The following is a 23,731-nucleotide window of genomic DNA, read 5'->3' on the forward strand; positions in this document are numbered from 1 at the left end:
AAGTCGACACTATCATTACCTTTGATTTATGGGAAGAAAAGGGAGATTTCCAAGGGATTTATGATATCTCCAAGTTCCCATCGCTCTTGAGACATAAAGAAGGTAAAAGCCCATCTCTTTTTGATAATTAGAAGACTCGGTCTTTTGTCAAACATGGACAGTAAGGAGCTTCATAAGATCAAGTATTTCAAGATTTTAACCAAGTCTCAGCATGGCATAATTAGCTCGTGAATATAAATATTCATACCTTATGAAGTTCATATTTTGTCTGAATACTCAGTTTAATGTCAAGAACAGACTTCCTTGCCAGAAATCAAATACATTACTCAAGTAATGTCTGAAGTGTCTCTTTGACAACAGGAAATGGTTTCCATTTTAGCATTTCCTTGATAATGGTTACAAGTGTTTATAGAAGTATCTATAAATGCTTACATTGCTATATGCGATCTATTCTCTTGCAAGTAAACAATACAATAATGATTTTACAAATGAAAAAACTAAGCTATTGTTGAACAAGTAACTATATCATATTCTCAAAGCTGGGAAGGGGTGAAGTTGTGCTATAAATCCAAGTGTGGCTAGATGTCCCCTTCCTTACTTCAACATCGAATAATTATGTGACTGTCTTTTCTGTTAAGATCTTTATACTCCCTAGGTAGATGTTATCCACCCAGCTTAAGCGTCATTAAGTATCATTCATATGTGTGTATATATAAATGTATGTAAGTACGTATGTATCTATCTATACTTTTTACTTAATTTTCTGCATATTTTCAGGATAATAGTTGAATAAAGAAATTTGTTTTTAGCTCATTCACACAACTCTAAGGAATATCATTGGGTTATCTCATTTTCAAGAAATTAAGGGAAATGGAATAAAAATGATGTAAAAATATAGAAAGAAAACACTTTGCATGCTAACACCTAAATTTCAAATAGCACATCAGCTTTAACAAGTGTAAGAGTGTATTAGCTTTAAAAGGTTTAGCCATTAGGGATTTTTCCATTGTCAGTAAAATGGACAAGTAGAAATAGTTTAAATATATTAATGGAAATTTCTTTTCATCAGAATTCTTTTAAGACTGGATATCGTCTCAAACTAATAAAGTTAATCATAAAGCACTTTAGGGGCCTATTTATGGAAATAAGAGTGACTGGGGCAAGTTGTAGAATTTTATTCTTAACTGTGAAAAGAAAAGAAGGCAACATTTTGCTTTATATAGAAAAATTAACTGCATAAATGTGATGCCATAGGAAAATCAGTTTATGGAGCAGTAAATTTGATTGCATAGGGAGTTTACATTCATTGCTCCCTGACATGAAATACCACAGGTGCTCTGGGGCTCACGGAGAGTGAAATGGCCTTGGCTTCTGAGGGAGTGAGAAAAATGGACATGATGACATTCCCTACCAATCAGAGGTCGAATAAGAACATATACATCTACATTGGGGCCACTTGTGAACTTAGAACTATGTCTCATGAAGTTTCAGAGCCCCCTTTCAGTTAGGTCAGGAGCAAGTAGCAAAATAATCCAGCACATGTCCAGCTTTTACATGAACTAAGTTGAATCTAAAGAAATTACATAGCATGCCCATAAAACTTGAATCAGCTTTTCCCTCTCAGAAGAATATTTCTTCTGAATAAATTAAATAACGTTGCATACACATGTACAGAATATTTTACTTTAAAATGGTAGAACATATGAATTTTAATATTGGACTTAATAAAAATGGAGTCCAAATTAGGGCTACAAGTATAAATTCATTGTGCTTAATTCCCTGTGTTTGTAAAGTGTTGATTATAAAATCTAATTATTCACTAGGGCAATATAAGGTTTTGAAACAAGAAGACAATTGCATTTCAATATTTTCTCTACTTCCACATTCTGGGAGAGGAAGGCTGAAAAATGTCTGTCTACAGAGAAATAAACTCTTGTTGACAGTCTAGTTTTAGTAATGTAATTTTCTCACAGTGAAGACCCTGTGACAATACTGACTTAGCCTGGGATATCTAAGTGCTGGCCACTGGCCTCTAAGATAGCTGGCCACTGGCAAAGCACAAAAACCACATAGTCACACCCAAGGATCCAAATTCTACCCTGTGTGAAATTCCGTGTCCCATGGCTGAATTCCCTTAAGAAGTGGCTGTGTGGGGCTGCCACTGACTGCATTTATTATCCAAAAGTCCCTATTTTGAGTTAAACATTTATGAAATTCTTTGATAACATAATAAGAATCATTAGCTACATTCCACTAGATAAATCATAGGAATTCAAGATATAGTCCTTTATTTCAAGAAAATTTTTTCGTGGCTTTCTTATCCATTTCTTCTCATCCACAGAGCTTTGCTAATGGAAGACAGAGGGGACCCAGCCTCATTCTTGAGAATCTTAGTATTTATTTCAAGGATTGTGAATGAAAAAAAAATGTTGAGGAAAATGCTAATGTACACCTCAAATGTAGGGATGATATGCCAGGGGGATAAATTATCCAGGTATCTTTACATCATTATAGAACTAAAACCAAGGCAAACAATGATCTTAGCTGGTGAATGTAGAATTAAGTGGAGAGAGAAAGGGTAGAAAAATGCAATGTATCTACATGGGTATGGAACTAGGGTGACCTAGGGGATGGGAGGTGTTTGGAGAGATGGAGGGAGATGATGAAGGAGTTTACAAGATACATTGTAGTCACAAACTTACCTGTTGAATTGAAACCTTTCTGTACAACAACTTATAGATAATAAATAGATAAATGGACTGAGATTAAATGTAATAAGAAAATTAAAATCTACAGAACATGGTCTTGAGAATCAATGTTATTTATGTGTTTATAGGGTTTTTTGGTTTTTTTCTTTAGGTCCTTTTGGGAAGGATTTCTTGGGACTGTGAACCCCAATTTGGGCTCGTTTGTCAGGGGCCAGGTAGACTTCCCATTCATTTCAGTTAATGAACTAAAAGTTTGTCTTAATTCTCAAAAAGTTTACTTGAATATCGCAGAGCTGTGGCAAAAGCATATTTGAAAAAGTCAGCATTTCTTGAATATATGTCATTTTGATCAAGAGAATATGAAATAGCTATGAAAATCTTTGCTTGTGCCTCAGCTCGGAATGTAGGACTGGTATGCCATGTATCATAGGCAAGTTTTATACTTGATGTAAAGTATGACATAGATATGTCTGTTGTGCAAGTGCATTGTTTTAATGTATATTACGCTTACAAGAGATGTTGCAGAGTGTATTTATTAAGAAAGTCTCTGACTGCTGACACAATTAGTTAAATAAATACTTTAAATCTATGAAAGAACTTTGTACTTAGGGTTAGTAGTCAGTCCTGCCCTATTTGCCTAAGTGTGTTTAGTACATTAGCTTAGGTTATCAAAACAGCATATCACAGAATAAGTGGCTTAAACAATAGGAATTTGTTTCTTCACAGTTCAAAGAGCCATATGTTCCAGCTCAAAGTGACAGCCTGAGTGAATTCCTCTGAGGACCATAAGAGGAAAACCTGTTCTAGCCTCTTCCAGCCTATTCTGCCTATTGTTCTTCTGAAGCCAGTGTCCTATCATCTCTTTGTGTGCCCAGCTTTCTTATAACAAAACCAACCAATCAGATTGGTCACTTCAATGGCCTTATTTTAACTCTATCAGCAATCTAAATTCCCTGTCTCCAGTATAGTCATATTCTGAGGTAAAGGCTTAGAAGTGTAGAGTGAGGGGTCTCTCAGTCAAGCCTACTGCAGCAGTAAGTAAACTGAATCCAAGAGGATGGATGTGCTGTGTACAGAGGACAACACGAAATTGTGGGACCTGAGAGACAAGACCAGAGGACTTATATGGATGTACTGAGCTTCTAGTAGTAAAACAGCAACTTGAGAGTCAAAAAAATCATCAATATACTTTCTTGCTTAAATAATGGTAGCTTTTTATTTAATATTTCAACCGTTTTAGAAGGAATAGTAGAAATTATTAGACTATAAAACTTCACAAGTTGGTTTATTATAGTTAAGAAGGTGTGTGTGTGAGAGAGAGAGAGAGAGAGAGAGAGAGAGAGAGAGAGAGAGAGAGAGTGTGTGTGTTCTTCCTTATAAACAATAACTTTGGTAACTCCACTGTTTCTCTTACCCTGGAATTTCAGAAAAACCTCAGGTTCTGAACTCTATATAAAGGGATATTTTTTGTACGTTTTTTATAGTAAAAATGCTGTACAGAGGGGTTACACTTACATGAGCATAGTAATGAGTACATTTCCTATTGAACATTGTTGCCTCCTCCTTTGTTTTCCCCCTCCATCCCTTCCCTCCCAACTCCACACCTACACCACCACCCCCCACCGAAGTTGTAAAGTTCATTTTTCAACATAGTGTTTTGTACATCTCATTGTTACAATGGGTCAACCTTTATCCCTATTTAAGCATTTTGTTTTTTCCCTTCCCCTCCCCAAGCTAGAGAAGTGTATATACAAGATGCAGGGCACCAACATCAAATATAGTGAAAATGAGGATTACCATGGGGGAGGAACATACAAAGAAACAAAAAAAATCACATGTTACATTATAAATACATTTAAAACAATAGCAAGAAATAAAAAACCACGTGTGTCCCTATCTTGCGGTTCATTTTGCTTAACATCATCTTATATGGTCATATGTACCTAGTTTTTGACTTTTTTTGCTTGTCTCACACATGTACTAGTTATTGCAAATTAGGGAAACTATGGGACCTATGTTTTTTGGGGTGGGCCTGGCTTACTTCACTTAATATAATTTTTTCCAAGTCTTCCTATTTCCTAACAAATGGGGTGATGTCATTCTTTCTGATGGAGGCATAGAATTCCATTGTGTGTGTGTGTGTGTGTGTGTGTGTGTGTATTACATTTTCTCCATCCATTCATCTACTGAGGGGCATCTGGGTTGGTTCCATATTTTAGCTATAGTAAATAATGCTACAATAAACATAGTTGTGCTGGTAGCTTTAGTATGGTCTTGTTTGTTATCATTTGGGTAAATGCCCAAAAGTAGAAGTGCTGGGTCATAGGGGAGCTCTATGTGGAGTCTTTTGAGGAACCTCCATACTGCTTTCCTAAGTGGCTGAACATGGTTACACTCGCAACAACAATGCAGTAAGGTTCCCTCCTGGCCACATCCCCTCCAATATCTGTTGTTATTAGAGTTTTTGATTATAGCCATTATAAATGGGGTAAGGTGAAATCTCAATGTTGTTTTGATTTGCATTTCTTTTATGGTTAGAGAAGTTGAGCATTTCTTCTGTGTCTATTGGCCATTCTTATTTCCTCTTCAGAGAAGTTTCTCTTTAAGTCTTTAGCCCACTTATTTATCAGGCAGTTATTTCTTTGAAGATTTGTTGTTGGGGGATTTAATTTTGTGAGTTCTAGGTATATTTTAGATATGAGACCTTGTCCGTTGTATGGCTAGTGAAGATCTTCTCCCAATTCATGGGCTTTCTATTGATCTTGCTAGCTATGTTCTCTGCCATGCAGAAGCTCTACAGCTTCATGCAATCCCATTTGTCCAAACATTCTTTGATTTGTTGTGTTTCTGGGTCTCTACTAAGAAAATTTTGGCCTGTGCTAAGGATATCTAGGGCTTCTCCTATTCCATCCTGTAATGTTTTCAGGGTGCCTGCTTTGACTCTGAGGTCTTTGATCCATTTGGAGTTGATTCTGGTGCAGGGTGATATATAAGGATATAGCTTTAGTTTTCTACAGGTGAATAACCAATTTTTCCAGCACCATTTATTGAAGAAGCTGTCTTTCTTCCATTCTATTTTTTAGCTCAAAGGGATATTTTTAATATATTGACAGCATTAAGTTCTGCTTCACCAATATATGGTATATTTTTTTCTACTTTCTTAAAAAGAGTTAGGTATCCTGTTATTTTAAATCTGCTCCTTTCATTCTACAAAACATGACTTTACATGTTTCTAGATTGAATTTGAATCCATTTAATAAACCTGTAATGTGTAAGGAAGCAGTGTGTTAAATCCTATATGAACAGTAAATAAGAATAAAGCATGTCCTTAATGAGCTGACAGTGGAAAGGGAAGCAAGCTGTCTTGAAAATCACCATAGCTTACAAAACAGAATGATGAAAGGTGTTTCACAAGACTGCAGACACTAGAGGGACATAATCACCAGCCATTTAGGAAACACGTCCTTGCATGCGTAGTATTTAGACACCAAGTAAAAGGACAGTTAGATATTCTGTAGGGAGTGATCATAAGCAGTGGCATAGTGCAGCATGTCGCTTAGATGGACATGAATAGAAATGGAGAGGCATAAAGGACAGAGCTGAGAAAAGGCAAAGGATTGATTCAGCCCATTCTGGTTGGACCTGGTGGAGCCATGGTAAAAGGAGCTCAGTGAAAACTATTGAGAATCACTGGGAAATCAGGCAGTTTTAGTTAACCCAAACACTAACTTCTCAGTTCCTTACAAAAGTGTCTTTAAATGAGGAGCAGGTACATGGTTTCTCTTAGCCAATGTAGAATGAATGTGTGCAATAGAATATGATAGTGTTATGATGATTATTATGGTATTTCCATCTAATTATTCTATTCTATTTGTCTATTTTTTTGCTCATATGTTTGAATGCTATGTGACTATAAGGTATCATGCATCTGAATACCTCAATATTTGTTAAGTCTGCAGAGAGTTCTATCTATGGAAGAAAAAGACATGTAGCTGTTAAATATCTGAGAAGTGTGGATGACAAATTGTTGTCAAACCATCTCATGTATTTTAACCTATATTATTTCAGTTTCCAGAACTGTTAAATTACACAAGAAATACAAGATAACACGATAATCTTAAATTTCTAGTTTAGCATCAGACTCAAATAAGTCTAGCATTTCTAGCTGTGTGGTTTTGGGCACAAGTTGCTTACACACTCTGATTTTATTCTTTTCACTGTAATCCATTGGTATCTTATGTAATTAATAAATATGAAAAATATAAAAATTAATAAAAATGATACATATAGAGAAGATCATATGGTACAAATAATCACTAGGATAGTAGACCTTTTTTTATTTCTTGAATATTTCTTTGGGCCAAGCATATTGTTCTGCATGCAAATTCCTTATTTCTGAGTAGAAGAAAAAATGAGGGTCAAGGAAGCTGAATAACTGGAGTTAGAGTTGATGAGGGTAATACCTTCTTACTATTCATTGCTAGATAATAACCACCCTAAAATTTAGTGACTCGATATAATTTCTTTTTCACTTTTAAAACTCTGTGTGTTAACCTGACTCAGCTGGAGAGTCTAATTTAAAATTGCTCAAGATGTTTTGATCTAATGTGGACAAGAATTACAGTTATATGAAGACCTCATAGGATTGAACATCCAGGACAGGTAACACATATAACAGACAGTGGATGCTTCTGCCTTCTGCCACATCAGATTATTAAAAATAATAATCTTCCCAAGCTTCTCCAAGCAGGATGATGGGGTCTGAGAGGAAGTGTCCCACCAGTAAGCATTCAAAGAGAATGGGATAAAGACCACGAGATTTCTTTACTCGTATATTTGAGTATAAGGCCTGAACTTCTCACTCCATGGGAACCTAAGGTATAAGCATATATTTTCTTATATGCTAGTCGGCATATAATCAGGAATCAAGAATCAGGAAACAAAATTTGCTAGACTATTGAAGAGCTAGATACAGAAAAAGACTTACAAAATACTATATCTGCTTTTCTGCTATATATTCTCTGTGAAGAGCTTTCCAAAACCTGCCCCCTGTAGTAGAGGATAACATTGCACGTGAGCTGTATAATGATACTGTTACCACTTTTCTAAGACCTTACAAAATTATGTAAAATAGGCAAGGATGATGTTACCTAAATTGTGTTTTTGACAAGGAAACAGAGACTGAGGAATACGAGAGTCAACATAATTCTATTATTAAATAAACGGCTTGACATTGAACTCTAGCTTTGTGAATCCAAACTGAGTCTTCCGGGAAAATCATGTTCTACTTCTCACATTCCTCACCACAACCTCCCTCCAGAGATGGGAAAGAGGATGGAGACTCACAATAGTGACCTCTACTAACCACATTTCTATCTTCCTGCTCTTCCTATTCCCTGATCTTTTGGGCCTGTCCCCTTAATTCCTTCTCTCCCTGTGAGCCTTCACAGATAGATAGATAGATAGATAGATAGATAGATAGATAGATAGATAGATAGATAGATAGATAGATAGATAGATAGATAGATAGATAGATATGGAGATATATAGTTATGTGTGTGTGTGTGAGAGAGAGAGAGAAAGAGAAAGAGAATTAATAGAAAGTTATATCAGATGCTACATGAAAGTCAGCAGAGCCATGGCTGATACATAATCAGTGTCTAAAACATTTCAGATATTGGTATTGCTATTGCGATTCCTATTTGATTCCCTCAGGATAGAGATTGATATTGTCCCTTGCTCTTGATTTTCATTCCTCCCTAACCATTTTTCTTCTACATGCAGTTTTTACCTAGGCTATCTCCAGATAACCTGAACCAGGGAATAATATTCTTTGCTTAATGCTTTCTTTAGCTTTCTGCTTCCTTGGTAGAAATGGCTTTGCACCCCTCCCTAATTGACTCTGGAAACCACATGCAATTATGCAGGTAATGAGCTGTTAAAAGATAGTCATAAAGGAAAAGAATGTGCATCAAAATAAAATGCAGATGTAGATTTATTACCACTTTCCAGCAGATGGCAGTACCATGAGCTACTGTAACAAGTATGAGATGCTGTCAGCTCATCCCACTATTAGCTCTTTTTGACACAGCTGACAGATCTGTTCATGTAATTGTCACTATATGTAATTTACCCATTTTCTAACTACCTGAATTACAACTCTGGAGAATGTTTACATTTAGTCACTCAACAGGACCTATTTCTTGGCTTGAAAATTTAATATAGCTAACTTTACATGAGAAGTACTGCAGATTCATCCCAGAGCCTTGTGTATGTAAGTATGTGACCAGTTGAGCCATGCCCCAGTATATTTAGTTTGCTTTTCCATAGGAGTCATGCTTTTGCCTGGCTAACCTTGGACTGTGAGGCTTTTACCTCCATCTCTTAAGTAGGTGGAATTGACCCTTATTTCTAGGCCTGTATCACCACATCTAGCTCAGATTGTATCAGTCCTACCATTAAGCAACCAAGCATACAGATAATCTGTAACTACATTAGTTCTTCCTTCCCTTCTGCCTTTCCCATCCTCCTATCTTTGGGTTACACTTTTATTCATGTGTTTGATTCCTCCCTTCTCTCTCCCTTCTCAGGACTTTTGCATCATTGAATGATCATTCTCTTTTCCCCTACAGTTAAACCTTTCCATCTCAAATTGTCTTCATCTTATAAAAGTATCTCCCATTCACTGTTAATAACATTACACAAAATACATATCGCTGAAGGTACTGCTCTCTTTGCTCCATTTTCACACTGAAGTGTTCAGGAGAAGCTTACAGTTACCATCACTGTCAGTCCCTCAGAACTTTTGTGTTTGCTGAAACATTTTATTGCCTGCAACAAATTCCCCTGGACACCACATTGTGATTGTCCTGCCATAGTGAAGATCCTAAGTGATCTTCCTAACGGTGTTGGGACAGGTATTGCTGGCCTTGAGTAGGTAGAAACTGGGAAAGAAGCTTCATCTCTAAGCATGGACAGAAGGGAGCCCACAATCATGAGTTGCCTGGTCTAACATTTCAAATGGCACTGAGGTTGAGACATTCTGCTGTAGAGGCAAACCGATTTTTTCATACTATACACCTGATTTGGTAATGTGTGTGTGTGTGCGTTAACACACCACACACACACACACACATACACACACACACACACACACACACAAACACACATCAACAACTTTCCATTAAGCTAAGACAAAAATAGTCAGTACGGATCTGCAGGTCCTTTATGTTCCAGGCTCTGACTGAAGCTGCAAGTCATGTAGCTCATGTTCTCTTAGGATTCTTCTTCCAGCCATATTTCTATTCTATTCTATTCTATTCTATTCTATTCTTATCTCAGGACATTTGTACATGTGGTTTTCTCTGTGTGGAAAGTGTGCTGTCTTATAAAGCCCCAATTTTTCTTCAAATACCTACTGGAGACTTTTCCAGGAGTATTCTCATATGACTTCCTCCCTGGGAGTAGTGCTGTCTCAATTGGTGTTATCAGAACTTATCTGGCTTGTTGACAGTTATATATTTATATTGGTTTATGTGCTTTATTATGATTTGATTCTCACTAAACTGAAAACCGCAGAGGTCAGAATACTTTCATTTCCATTCTATTCAAAATAAAACTAGATGAGAAATGGCTATTTCTTGAACTTGAAATAGTCAATACTGAGTCCCGGAATGAACAGTGAAATGATCCAGGCCACACAAGTAATAACAGCCAATTGAAGGCTTCTGCATTTACTTTTAATAATCCAGTGTTTTGTGCATTTATTAAAGACTAAGTTTCAAGTCAAAGCAACTCATTTGCACAGTGCACAGATTAGAAGAGATTAAAACATTACTGCTTTGATTAGAGACAACTCAATCTCATCAAGGGTACATCTAACTCTTGGTTATACTCTGATAAAGAATTTGCCTCAGAACAGTGTAGATTTGATAAGAGAGGCTTGGAAACAGGTCTGGTACCTTAATATGTAGATTGTCTAGGTATTTCTCACCACCTCAGCATAAGATGTTATGAATTCCAAACAGAGAGTACTTGTAGAGTGTACATTGGTCACTGACATTTGAAACACTTTCAAAGATAGTTGTTTAACATACTCAGTCTAATCTCATGGACTATGTTAACCAGACCATCCATTAGAGACACTGAGCTCCAATAAACCACTCAGAAAACTGGAAGTGGGGCTGCAGTTCATGTGGTAGAGAGCTGGCCTTGAGCTGAAGAGCTGAGAGAAACTGCCCAGGCTCAGAGTTCAAGCCCCATGACTGACAAAAAAAGAATAAATACAACATCCATATCATTGCAGTCGCCTTTCTTGGCAGTGGTAGAAGATACCAGAGTGAACAACAGTACAGGAGTATACATTCACACACATATAAATGTATAACAAAAATTTAAAAATGTATAAGATTTATCTATGAATCAGATAATATTGAACAGAAAATGCATTTCCGCTAAGAAGTATTTTAAAACTTGAAGCTACTTTTCCCACTTGCCTCACTCATACCAATGTTCAAACATGAAAAGCAGTCATTCACATCACTGTATGATTTCCTAGTGCTTTATAACTGCAGTCTCCTTTGCAAAGACCTAAAATTTTCCATGAGCTATTAAAATTTTTTCCATGCATTACTTGTTATATCTATAGATACATCTACATAGATATAGATAGGTAATAGGTAAATGATAGATGAACATACTATTGTTTCTGAAACTGTAGTTACACATTTACCACGTTCTACAATTTTAGTCAAAATATTTAGTGTAATTAGATTGACTTGTTTGATATTACTCAAACTACAAAATATGGAATACTAGACTGTATCATAAATATTTCTATACATATTATGGGACTTATAATCAACATTTTTTATTATTAAGAGAAATAATTTCATAGTATTCATGAATTGACAATCTGTACATGGTAGCTAAATGTTTTATTTTGAAGCTGAGAACTCATTAATTGCTAGGATGATTATTGTAGGGTGAGCATGACATTAAAGAAAACTTAATTCCTTCTGTCGTTAGCATGTAATATTGATGCACTGCTACTTTCTGAATATTCCTCATTGACATTTCTCGGGCCTAGGGAGTTGTATGTATTACCATATATTATGCTGCACTGTGACCCTTATTTCTGCTTTGTCTTTTATGAGTGGGGAAAAGCACACACATGAAAGGAAAGCTAATTCAGAAATGGAAACAGTGGCAAAGAAGTAAACCAAGCATCAGATGTGTGTTTGTGGGTCTTAGCAAAGTTATTAAAAATTTTCCCTGAAGCATATTGAAAAACATCACTCACGATAGAAGCCCCCTCTATTTTCACCCCTCCCTTCTAAACCCCTGAAAACCACATCTGTTTCCCACTGATAGCTTTTAACACACATCCCTTTAATGTCTCCTAACAGGAAGTGGAAATTGAGCGAAGCTTATGTTCACCAACCTTTAAGAGTCACCCTGGGAGCCAGTCAGATGACTCCGGGAAAGATTCAGACAAGAAAGGCAAGGAAACACCCTTTGACAAGATGTCACCTGAAAGTGGTCACAGCCACATCTTTGAAGGTTAGCATAAAATCTTGATGTGATTTACTGAGATCATACTTTGTACAGCATAGTTGTGCAATAAGTAAGGTATATGAGGAATCATTTAAAACTAAGAAAAATGATGACAGCATATAGCTTAAGAAACCCAATTCAGGAAAGATAGAACTACATGCACATGCATTGTTATTATATAAGACTATGATTTAAAACTATATGGATCATATTAAGTTATTGTAAAGTATTTCAATATGCATTGTCAGTGTTGTTTCTAACCATGGACGTTATCTGATTCTTTTGTGTATCCTTTTGGGAAAAGATAGGTTTCTTTCTGTGAGCAATATAATGATATATGCAACTGTCAGTAGCAAAAGAAAACAGTAAATAAAATAGTGCCTTGAGCATCTCTTTTTAAGACAATTAAACTGAATGTGATTAATGAACTAAAATAAATTTTGGCATGAGACTACCATATTTTAGGGGGAAGACATAAATTTTAAATACCATACAAGTGTCAATAAGTGATTAGTAGTTCATATGTGAGAAATTGCAGTAGTAATGAAATTTTCAACATTGATACAGATGTCAGTTCATCAGTACTGAAGAATCATTCTGAAGTTTTTCTGTTTAATCAAGAAATGCATGCTGTTTTTTTTAAAAGTTATTTTCAACATCATGTACAGAATGGTTACAGTGACATAGGTAAGGTAATGATTATGTTTCTTGTCAAACATTGCTACCTTCTCCCTCATTTTTCTCTCATTTTCCCTACCCCCATTCCCTCCTCTCCCCAAGTTGTAAAGTTTATTTCCAACATATTGTCTTGTGAGTATCACTGTTGCATTGGTTTTCTCTTTTTGTAATGTATTTTAAAGATTACAGTTACTAAAACTTTTAGGCTGTCATTTGGAATATGAATAGCAAACTATCAAGTTACAGCAATGTAGTCTGACTGTGGCACATTACAACTTGTATCTTTGCTTTAAAGTTTTGCTACCCAGTATTGTCTATGGATCAGAACATCAACTTCTATTGGGAGGTTTATTAGAAATGGTGAACCTTAGGTCACACACCAATCCTATTGAATCTGATCTGCATTGAAACAAGATCATCACATGATTCATGTCCACATTACTGTTTTAGAAGTTAGATCTTATGAAATTAAATATTGATTTTCAAGAAAATGTATATATGATGTAGCCTATCTAACTACATTTGGTTTAACTATGTTTGAAATGGTGGATGCACATGGGAAAAGTAGAAGAGAATTTACTAATGATGGATCTGTGTGTGTGTGTGTGTGTGTGTGTGTGTGTGTGTGTATGTGTGTCATGGGATTTACACTCAGGATACAGGTGAGCTACCTGTACATTTTTTGCTCCAGGCTAGCACTGTAACACTTGATCCCAGCTCCACTTCTATTTTTTTTTGGTGGTTAATTAGAGGTAAGAATGTCAAGGACTTTCTTGCCTAATAAGCTTTGAATTAGGATCCTCAATCTCCTAAATAGCTAGAATTACAGCAATGAGCCACTAGTAACAGGCTGGGCTAGGTTTGTAAAACGCATGAAAATTGGTATTACAGTGATGCTAAGTGAAATGAACCCCAAGATATGAACACAAAAGTCTGTCTTTGTTTTGTTTTAAATGTACGATGTGATTTTGTTGTTGTTTCCTCTGTATGTTCTTCCTCCCTATGCCATATCCCCTGTTGTCACTGTACTTAATTTTGGTACCCTGCATCTTGTATACACATTTGTCTAATCTGGAGAGGGAAAGGGGAATAACAAATACTTAAACAAGGACACAGAATGACCCATTGAAACACTGATACCCTCAGGATATATATTGGAAACTAACTTTACACCTTTGGGTGGGGGTGGGGGGAAGAAGTGTGGGAGGGAGGAGAATTAAGGGATAGTGGGACAACAATAAGGGAAGGGTAACAATGATCTGCAAGTAATGCACCCATGGCCTTACTCATGTAACTGTAACCCCTCAGTACATCAGCTTACAATAAAATAAAATTTTAAAAAATCCCCACCCCCAAAATTAGTATCTCAAGCTCTGTTTTCATTTTCAATTTATCCTAATTCTTCCAGTTAATATATTAACAAGAGTACTATCTGTTTTGAAGAATTCACTTTACATATTTTGGCCCTTCAAGTGCACTTGGCTGAACAAAAATGAATTAAGAGTTTGAGCAGAGGCCAAAAAAGGAAGTTCTAGGAAATGAGTTATGTTCTGATGATGCCGGCCTATCTTAGTAGCAAGGCAAAACTGAGTTTGTTGAAGTGATGAAATTTATGTGATAATTAACTCCTGTCATCACACCTGACCCCACCACTGTTTTTTGAACCCCATGCAGAAGATTTCATGAGCCCTCTTTAATTTACAGCAATGACAATGCACTCTTGAAGAAAATCTTGAAGTTTTGTTTCCTTTGTATTTGTTTAAGTATTTTGTTATTCCCCTTCCCCTCTCCAGATTAGACAAATGTGTTTACAAGATGCAGGGTACCAAAATTAAATACATTGACAACAGGGAATATGCCATAGGCAGGAAGAACATACAAAGGAAACAAATCTTCATAAATAATAATACATAATCTTCATAAATAATAATACATAAATCTGTATAAATAATAATTTTGACAAATTGTACAAACTAATATATTCCAGAAATCTGAAATTTGAAATGTCTCCAAATTCAAAACTTTTTGACTATTAAAAGAATGCTGAAGTGAAAAATTTTGCATCTGACCATATCTGATAATTGCAGTCAAAGTGCAATTGAACTAAAGGACTACATAAAATTATTTTCAGGCCAGATATGATGGTGTATAATTGTAACCCCTATGTTAAAAACAACTAAAAACAAAGAAATATGAATCACTATTTAAGTGGAAGAACACCTTCCTATCAAGTTCAAAGTCCTTAGTTTAAACTTTAATACCATGAAAAACCAGATTGTTTATATAAAATTTACATGAAACACTAGGCTTAGTCCTTGCTCCACATTTTATTACATATATACATATATTTTAAAATTATTTTCTTAAAAATCCCAAATCCAAAGGACTACTAATCCTAGGCATATCAGACAATGAATGTGGTAACCATGGTATAAATTTTTGTGGTAATAAATTTAGAAGTCTTATTTGTAGAATTTTCAGTAGGGGTGTGTATGTGTGTGTGTGTGTGTGTGTGTGTGTGTGTGTGTGTGTGTGTGTGTATTCTGTATATTCTGTTCTTGGTGCTTGAACTCAAGACCTGGGCACTACCTGGAGCTCCTTTTACTCAAAGCTACAACTTGAGACAGAGCTCTATTTCTGGATTTTTTGGGGGGGAGGTAGCTTATTGGAATTAACAATCTCACAGATTTTCCTGTCCAAGTTGGCTTTGAAAAGGATCCTCAGAACTCAGCCTCTTTTCGTTAATTGTGAAAATACTGTACAGAGGGGTTATAATTACATGAGCAAGGTGATGAGTACCATACAACGGACAAGGGTCTCATATCTAAAATATACCTGGAACTCAAAAAATTAAATCCCCCAATAACAAATCCTCAAAGAAAACTTTCTAATAAATAAGAGAAACTTCTCTGAAGAGGAAAGAGGAATGACCAATAGACACATGAAGAAGTGCTCAATCTCTCTAGCCATAAAAGAAATGCAAATCAAAACAACATTGAGATTCCACCTCATTCCAGTTAGAATGAATATAATCAAGAACTCTAATAACAACAGATGCTGGAGGGGATGTGGACAGAAGGGAACCTTACTACATTGTTGGTGGGAGTATAAACTTGTTCAACCACTTTGGAAAACAGGATGGAGGTTCCTCAAAAGACTCCACATAGAGCTCCCCTATGACCCAGCAATCCCACTTTTGGGCATTTACCCAAATGATCATAAACAAGACCATACTAAAGCTACCAGTACAACTATGTTTATTGCAGAATTATTTACCATAGCTAAGATATGGAAACAACCCAGATGCTCCTCATTAAATGAGTACATTTCTTATCAAGCATTGTTGCCTCCTCCTTTGTTTCCCCTTTCCATCCTGTTTCATGTCCACACTCCCCTTGCTCCTCCATTTACAACTTTACAAAGTTGTAAAATTCGTTTTTTGTAGCTAGGATTGCAGGCATGACCCCATCAGCACCAGGATGATTATATTTTTAAAAAATTGTTACAGTATAAGTCAATGTTTCTTTGTACTAATAAAGCTAGAGAACTAAAACCATCCATAATATTGATCAAGCTTCTCTTCCTAAAATACTGAAAATGTATTGCTGGTTTGTAGCTTTAATAACTCAGAGCTCTAATGTCTAATCATTACATATGTTTCTTCATGGTACTGAGAGTTCTTTTTTTTTCATTCCTGAGTCCCCATCTTGTTGTTTCTTTTTATTTTTAATAAGTTTTTTATTGTGAAAATACCATACAGAGGGGTTACAGTTACATGAGCAAGGTAATGAGTGCATTTCTTATCAAGCATTGTTGCCTCCTCCTTTGTTTTTCCCCTATCATTCCTTCCCTCCCATCTCCACAACCACACTTACCCCTCACCCCGCCCCCTGCCAAAGTTGTAAAGTTCGTTTTCCCACATAGCATCTTGTACATCTTATTGTTGCAGTGGGTCCACCTGTATCCTTTTTAAACAATTTGTTTTTTCCCTTCCCCTCCCCAAATTATACCAACATCAAATACTGTGAAAACAAATACCAACTGGTTAATATCCAGCAAGATTAAAACTGTTATTTGGAAGGAAATTGTTGAATTAGTGGACTCATATTCTTTTGTACTTGTTAAAACACATGAATATTAAATTGCTTTGTAAGTTGCAACATTGAAATGTGTCAAAATATAGAATTCAAGTCTGCAGTTGTGCGGCACACCATCAAGCAGTGAAATGGGACAAGCAGCTCAGGTAAGCCTCCAGGGACCATGAAATTCTCTCCCAACTTCAACTGTAAGAACAGCAATCTACTAGCTTAACCTTTGCACCGTAGAATGAAACAAATGCCTTTTAATTCTGAATCTAGTTTAAAAAAGAAAAATATATTTAATTTTTTAAAACATTGTTACTGTATCAAGCCCCAAAACTGACAAAGAAAATCTAATTCTAAAAATTGTTACTGTAAAGGAGATGTACAAAATGGTTACAGTTACTTAAGTCAGGAACTGAGTGCACTTCTTTTTGGACAAAACTATGCCTTCCCTTCTTTTGTCTCAGTTCTTCCTCCTGATCCACCCTGTCATTTTCAAGACAGTCTCTAGTGAGTATCACTGTTGCCTTTCATTACATATTTTTTAATAAACTAGAAAGTGAATAGTGAGAATGTGAAGTGCTAACATTTGATATATGAAATCTATTATTTTGCTTAAAAACTCTGTATCAAGTGATCTTTTAAATAGCACAGGTGATTGAGTAATCATCATCAAGTTGATATTACTTGGGATTTTTATATGAAAATTGCCTGCTTTTCTCTCTTATTCTTTAAAACGTAATTTTAATTTTAATCTTGTAAGTCATCAACATGTAAAAAGCTGAGAGATTAAGTCTATATTCAAAGTCATTCATTTGGGATATTTGTAATAAACCATAGAAATTACCTGCTGTATTTCTGTTTTTATTCTGTGTCATTAAACCAAACTCATTTTCTATTTTTGTAATTGCCATCGATCTCTGAACAATTTTACAAAACAAACTAAAACTCCTGTCCTTGTCAATTTTCTGCTTCTCCTTAAGTAGTATCCTTCCAGTTATTTACATTTCTACAATATTAAAGTCTACATTATATTAGTATATGTATATATATACCTAAGCAATATTTATTCAAGTATTTTATCTTTTATTTAAAAACCAGACCTTTTACAGCAATCTGTTGGAAATTTCTTCAATAGCCCTGCTAGACGTGCACTGTTTCTGAAAGGACCCTTCACATCCATCCCAGGGGACCACACAGAGGCAGGCAGGCACAGGAGAAATATTATCACAAGGTTTATTGGAGGAGCCAGATTTCTCCCAGAGATGGAGCACAGGGCATCCTTCACTATCCAGATAGCAGAAGGGTCTGGGGGCAGGAAGTGAGGTAGGTGGAAGCTCAGGTGGGTCTAGATGGAGAGGGGGAGGGGCCAGCTGTATGGCAGGAACTCCAGGGCTGGGAGGAGCTCAGGTCTGGGTGGAGCTGAGCACCAAAGGTGGGCATAATGCTTACATTTTCTACATTATTGAATGCAAAATCGCTGGCCACCTGTGCATATTAAACATCTGCAAACTATCTCATTCCCTGACCAGTATGTCTATTATACTTTTTATTGCTAATATAAATGTGAACATTGTGCTGGACACATACGAGTTTTAGGTTGGCAGAGCAGTTTTAGAAGATGACATGTGTCCAAGGAACTCATTGTCTACTTTCTCATAGTGGTGCTTTAGATGCTGGTTATCCATTTCAAGTCATCCTTTACCAACTGTCCTTTCAACTCAGCAAACTGATAAGCAGATAAGTAGCAGTAATCCCCAGAATTAAAACTCACCTTCAAGGGCTAGTGAAAATCACTTCTTTAGAATACTCTCTTCTACTAAAATTAAGACAAGAAACATCCACAAATTCTTTGTTTTAATGTAAAAAACCCACAAATTTTATTATAGGTAGAAAAATCTGCTGTGAAACCCTGTTTGTGCTATTTATTACTGCATTTTTCTCTAATATCTTTTTTACTCCTTCACTTCCTTCGGTTTAAGAATCCTCTCAGGTCAGGAAGCAAAACATTCACTAAGTACCTAAAGTCAAGAAAGTTGAGCGAAATCCAATAAAATGGTTTACTTTAAAATTATTGGCACTGGGCTGGGAAGGTGGCTCCGTTGTAGAGTGCTTGCCTAGCATGCATGAGACTCTGGGTTAGATTCCTCAGCACCACATAAGCAGAAAAACCTGGAAGTGGTGCTTTGGCTCAAGTGGTAGAGCACTAGTCTTGAGCTGAAGAGCTGAGGGACAATGCCCAGGGCCAGAGTTCAGGCCTCATGACCAACAATAAAATAAAATTATTGGCACTATTTCTTTAATAGAAAGGAGTGACAGGGATGAATTTGAACAAAACACATGATATGCATCTATGGAAATTTCACATTAAACTACTTTTTTGCAATTAATTTACACTAATATAAATAGCTTCATTTGGAGACATAAATTAATTAATCACAGAGAAGTTTTAGCTAAGAACACCAACAAAATGACTTCACAGGAAATATTTGCGGCTCAGATTTATCACATACCATGGCAGAGCTAAAACTCTCAACACTGTCTTCTATTTCAACAAATGCTTCCTTGTTTTGTCCATACTTTATTTCATATCTCAGATGAAATTATAGCCTTAGCAAGATCCCCAGTCAATAAACTGGATTTTTTTTAAATAATACTTTGGCGATGTCCTTTTCAAAGTAAAGAAAATGTGTTTCATATTACTAAACACCATTAATTGATCTTTCAATGTATGCTTTGCATTCTTAGAGTTCACCACTGATTTTCATAGACTCCCACATGGCCCTTTTAGTTGCTGTTATACTCATAAGTTAAAGCACATTCCAGAGTTAAATCATGGCCCAGGAGAAAGGGTCAGCCGGAAGTTGGCTATTCTGAAGTATAGGAAATGGAAGGTCTATTCATGAAGCTGTCTGCATGGTAACCACCACTCAGCCTCTTGGAATGTTGGAAAATATCCACGGACTACCCGTCACAATCCCAGCCACTTAATTTGTGCCTCATTTTAAAGCATGATATCATCAAAGAAAGCAACTATAAATAGCCTATCTTAAAACCATTAATTTATCTTACCACCTTGCAATTTGAAATCATCAGGTATTATTCTTAAATGTTCTAATCACAAGACATCAAAAATGTGGATCTATCCCTATAAAATATTTGGGAGTGATTTCTGCCATCTGCCCAGATATCCAGCAGTTATTTATTGAGTGCCTTTTGGAGCTAGGTATTAATTTAAGTACTTGAAAACACCAATTAATAAAAGAGAATTTTTTTCTTTTTTTTATTGTGAACATACTGTACAGAGGGGTTACAATTACATGGGCAAGATAATGAGTATATTTCTTACCAAGCATTGCAGCCTCCTCCTTTGTTTACCCTTCACATCCCTTCCCAGCCTCCCCCCTCCTGCCTCCCCACCCAATCCTTCCCCCCCCCCACACCAAAGTTGTAAAGTTCGTTTTCAGCATGACAACTTGTACTTCTAAAAGAGAGAAATTTTAAAAAAAAATCTTTGTTCTGATGAGGCTTGAACTCTAACAGGGAAATACATACAATGGACACTAAAATAACAGAGAAGAATTATTTGTAAGAAGGTGGTAGGAGCTGGGGACCTCACAGATGGAGAGAATGGAAGCATGGTACTGAAATATTTTCTTACCAAACTAAGATGGTGAAGATCAGCCACAATGAGGAAAAGACATTTAGAACATGACCAATATTAAACAGTTTGGGGGTTTTGTTCCTTTTAAAACATTCTTCACTGGTGTATTCCTCTCTCTGTTGTACAGAGAATAGGCCCAAATAAGACAGTGGAAGTCAAGGAGGTCAGGCAGAATATCCTGGCTGGCTGAAGACGCGGAGCCCACATCTGGGAACCAACCCAGGCATCAGTTATTCTAGGAAAGGTCCAAGGAATTATGTGATCTAATCGTTGTGAAATTCAAATGGCAGTACAAAGGTGAAACAGGAGAACGCTACATCTTCAACTGAATTCCATGTAACTAAGCAGGTTGACATAACTTAGGTGACTGTCAGTATTCCAAAATAATCAGAACTTTAGAAGTCTACACATGTGACAGGTCTATACAGGAAAGCTATTAGTGATGCAATCCTGACCCAACTGGGTTTAAACAAGATACTGAGTCACTAAGGATTAGAGCATGGCTATGATAACTCATTATTGTGAGGCAGTGATTTTTAAAAATGGGATGAAGGAAATTAAGAAAGGTGGAAAAAGGAAGGCATGAAGAAAGAATTTAAAGAGAAAATGATAGTCTCAAACAGAAATGGAAGAGTGAAAATGGGTTGAAAGACAAAAACTATTTCTTTGAAACTTTTGAGAAGGAGCCAGAATTCCATTAATAAAAACTATTTTTGTTTTCAGACACAACCCAGGTAGAGAGCATAGAAACATAGTAAACTCAACCAACATCTACTATACATATAATTTGTTTCTTCACCCTTGTTTAGTATAGGATTTGTAGGTATGTGAAGATGTAGACCTTAATCTTAAGCAATTCAGGGAAAATATCAGGGCCCTTAAAATGTAACAAGCAATATATGTTACAGTAGACAGGCACAAAGGAAGCTACTGGCTTTCCCCCCTAAGATCCAAAGATGCTTCATTAAAGTCATGAAGGGGTTGAAAGGTATATTTGAAGTATGACAATAAGAAGTAAGAAGGGATGTGGGAAGAAAAGGAGAATGAGTGGAATGCCAAGTAGAAGAAGCAAATGGTGAAGGAACATCAAAAATGAGGCCTTTGGGGAACAGAAACACTTTCATAATCTGAGATTTAATGCTACCTTTCAACAAATGTCCTTTATCTGTGAACTGGGTCAAGATGGGTGAGAAAGATGGACTCTAAAGGGAGTCTACTTAATCTCTAGATTGATGCTAATTACGCTCAGCTTCCTGGCTGGGATGACCAGTTTAAATGAAAAGAAAGACTATTCCACGCTTTCTAGTTGATAGATTCATTGGTACATATTACATTCTATTTTTTTAAATTTATTTTTTATTGTGAAAATACTGTACAGAGGAGTTACAATTACATGGGCAAGATAATGAGTACATTTCTTATCAAGGATTGTAGCCTCCTCCTTTGTTTCCCCTTCCCATCCCTTCCCAGCCTCCCCCCAAGTCCTCCCCAATCCTCCCCCCCCACCAAAGTTGTAAAGTTCTTTTTCAACATGACAACTTGTACTTCTCATTGTTGCAACGGGTCCACCTGTATCCTTATTTAAATGTCTTGTTTTTCCCCTTCCCCTCCACAAATTATACCAACATAAAATACAGTGAAAGCAGGGGTTATACTGTGGGGGAGGGACATACAAAGCAACAAAGAAATAATCTTATAAATGCGTTAGAAACAAATGCATAAAAGAAAAAAAACATTTAAATACATATCTTAGGGTTCATTGTCCTAATATCACCGTATCTGATCTTTTCTGCTTGACTCAGACATATACTAGACATTGCAAATAAGGGAAACTATGGGACCTATGTTTCCTTGGGCTTGGCTTACTTCACTTAATATAATTTTTTCCAAGTCTTTCCATTTCCTAACAAATGGGTCAATGTCATTCTTTCTGATGGAGGCATAGAATTCCATTGTGTATATATACCACATTTTCTTGATCCATTCATCTACAGAGGGGCATCTGGGTTGGTTCCATATATTAGCTATAGTAAATAATGCTGTAATAAACATAGTTGTGCTGGTAGCTTTAGTGTGGTCTTGTTTGTAAACATTTGGAAAACTAACATGCTGTTTTTTTTGGTTGGTTGTGGGGCTTGAACTCTGGGCCTGGGCGCTGTCCCTCAGCTCTTCAGCTCAAGGCAAGTGCTCTACCAGTTGAGCTACAGCATATTACATTCTTTTAAAAAAAAGGGAGATTGTCTTTAGTGATGGTAAAAATTAAAAGCCAATGTTCTAGAGGCAATCTTAAATTCTAGATAACTCACATGTGTACAATAGGCAAAAGCTACTATGTATGATATCAAATTAGCAATGTCATCTTATCAATTTAATTTTGAAGTATTTAATGATTTATATATTAATTATATTAATATAATATGTAAATATATTATATTCTCTACATAATGCACATATTTGTAATTATAATATTAGTGTGCTTCATACATAATATTTAATGTGGTTTAGAAATACAAGTTATAAGAATTAAAAACCTGAAAAAGGAAATTAAAGCAGAACTAAGTAAGTGGAAAAAACTCTGCTGCTCCTGGATTGGGAGGATTAATATAGTGAAAATGGCAATCCTGCCAAAGGCTATCTACAAATTCAATGTGATACCTATCAATATCCCAGCATCATTCTTCAAGGAAATAGAAGAGTCAATCAAAAAATTCATATGGAGCAGTAAAAGACCTCGAAGAGCAAAAAACAACCCTTAGCAGAAAGAACAGTGCTGGAGGAATATCAATGTCAAACTTCAAACTCTACTAAGAAGGCATAGCAATCAAAACAACTTGGTACTGGCACACGAACAGACCTGAAGACCAATGGAATGGAATCAAAAATCCAGAAATGAACCCACAGACCTATAGACACATAATATTCAATAAGGTAGCTAAAAAAAATAGAATGGAAGAGGGGCTGGGAAGGTGGCTCAGTGGTAGAGCTTGCCTTGCATGCCAGAGGCCCTGGGTTTGATTCCTCAGCACCACATAAGCAAAAAGAAA

General features: G+C 36.1%; 1 protein-coding gene across 1 annotated transcript in view; it reads left to right on the forward strand.

The window, feature by feature from the left end:
• Xirp2 (xin actin binding repeat containing 2) overlaps positions 1-23,731 on the forward strand; it is a 266,365-nt gene that overhangs the window by 158,744 nt on the left and 83,890 nt on the right. Inside the window, exon 2 of the mRNA XM_013028501.1 lies at positions 12,116-12,269. Coding sequence (XP_012883955.1) covers positions 12,116-12,269 — 154 coding nt within the window. The remainder of the gene's footprint in view (positions 1-12,115; positions 12,270-23,731) is intronic.

The sequence above is a fragment of the Dipodomys ordii genome, unplaced genomic scaffold, assembly GCF_000151885.1.
Source record: "Dipodomys ordii isolate 6190 unplaced genomic scaffold, Dord_2.0 Scaffold5, whole genome shotgun sequence".
NCBI lineage: Eukaryota > Metazoa > Chordata > Mammalia > Rodentia > Heteromyidae > Dipodomys > Dipodomys ordii.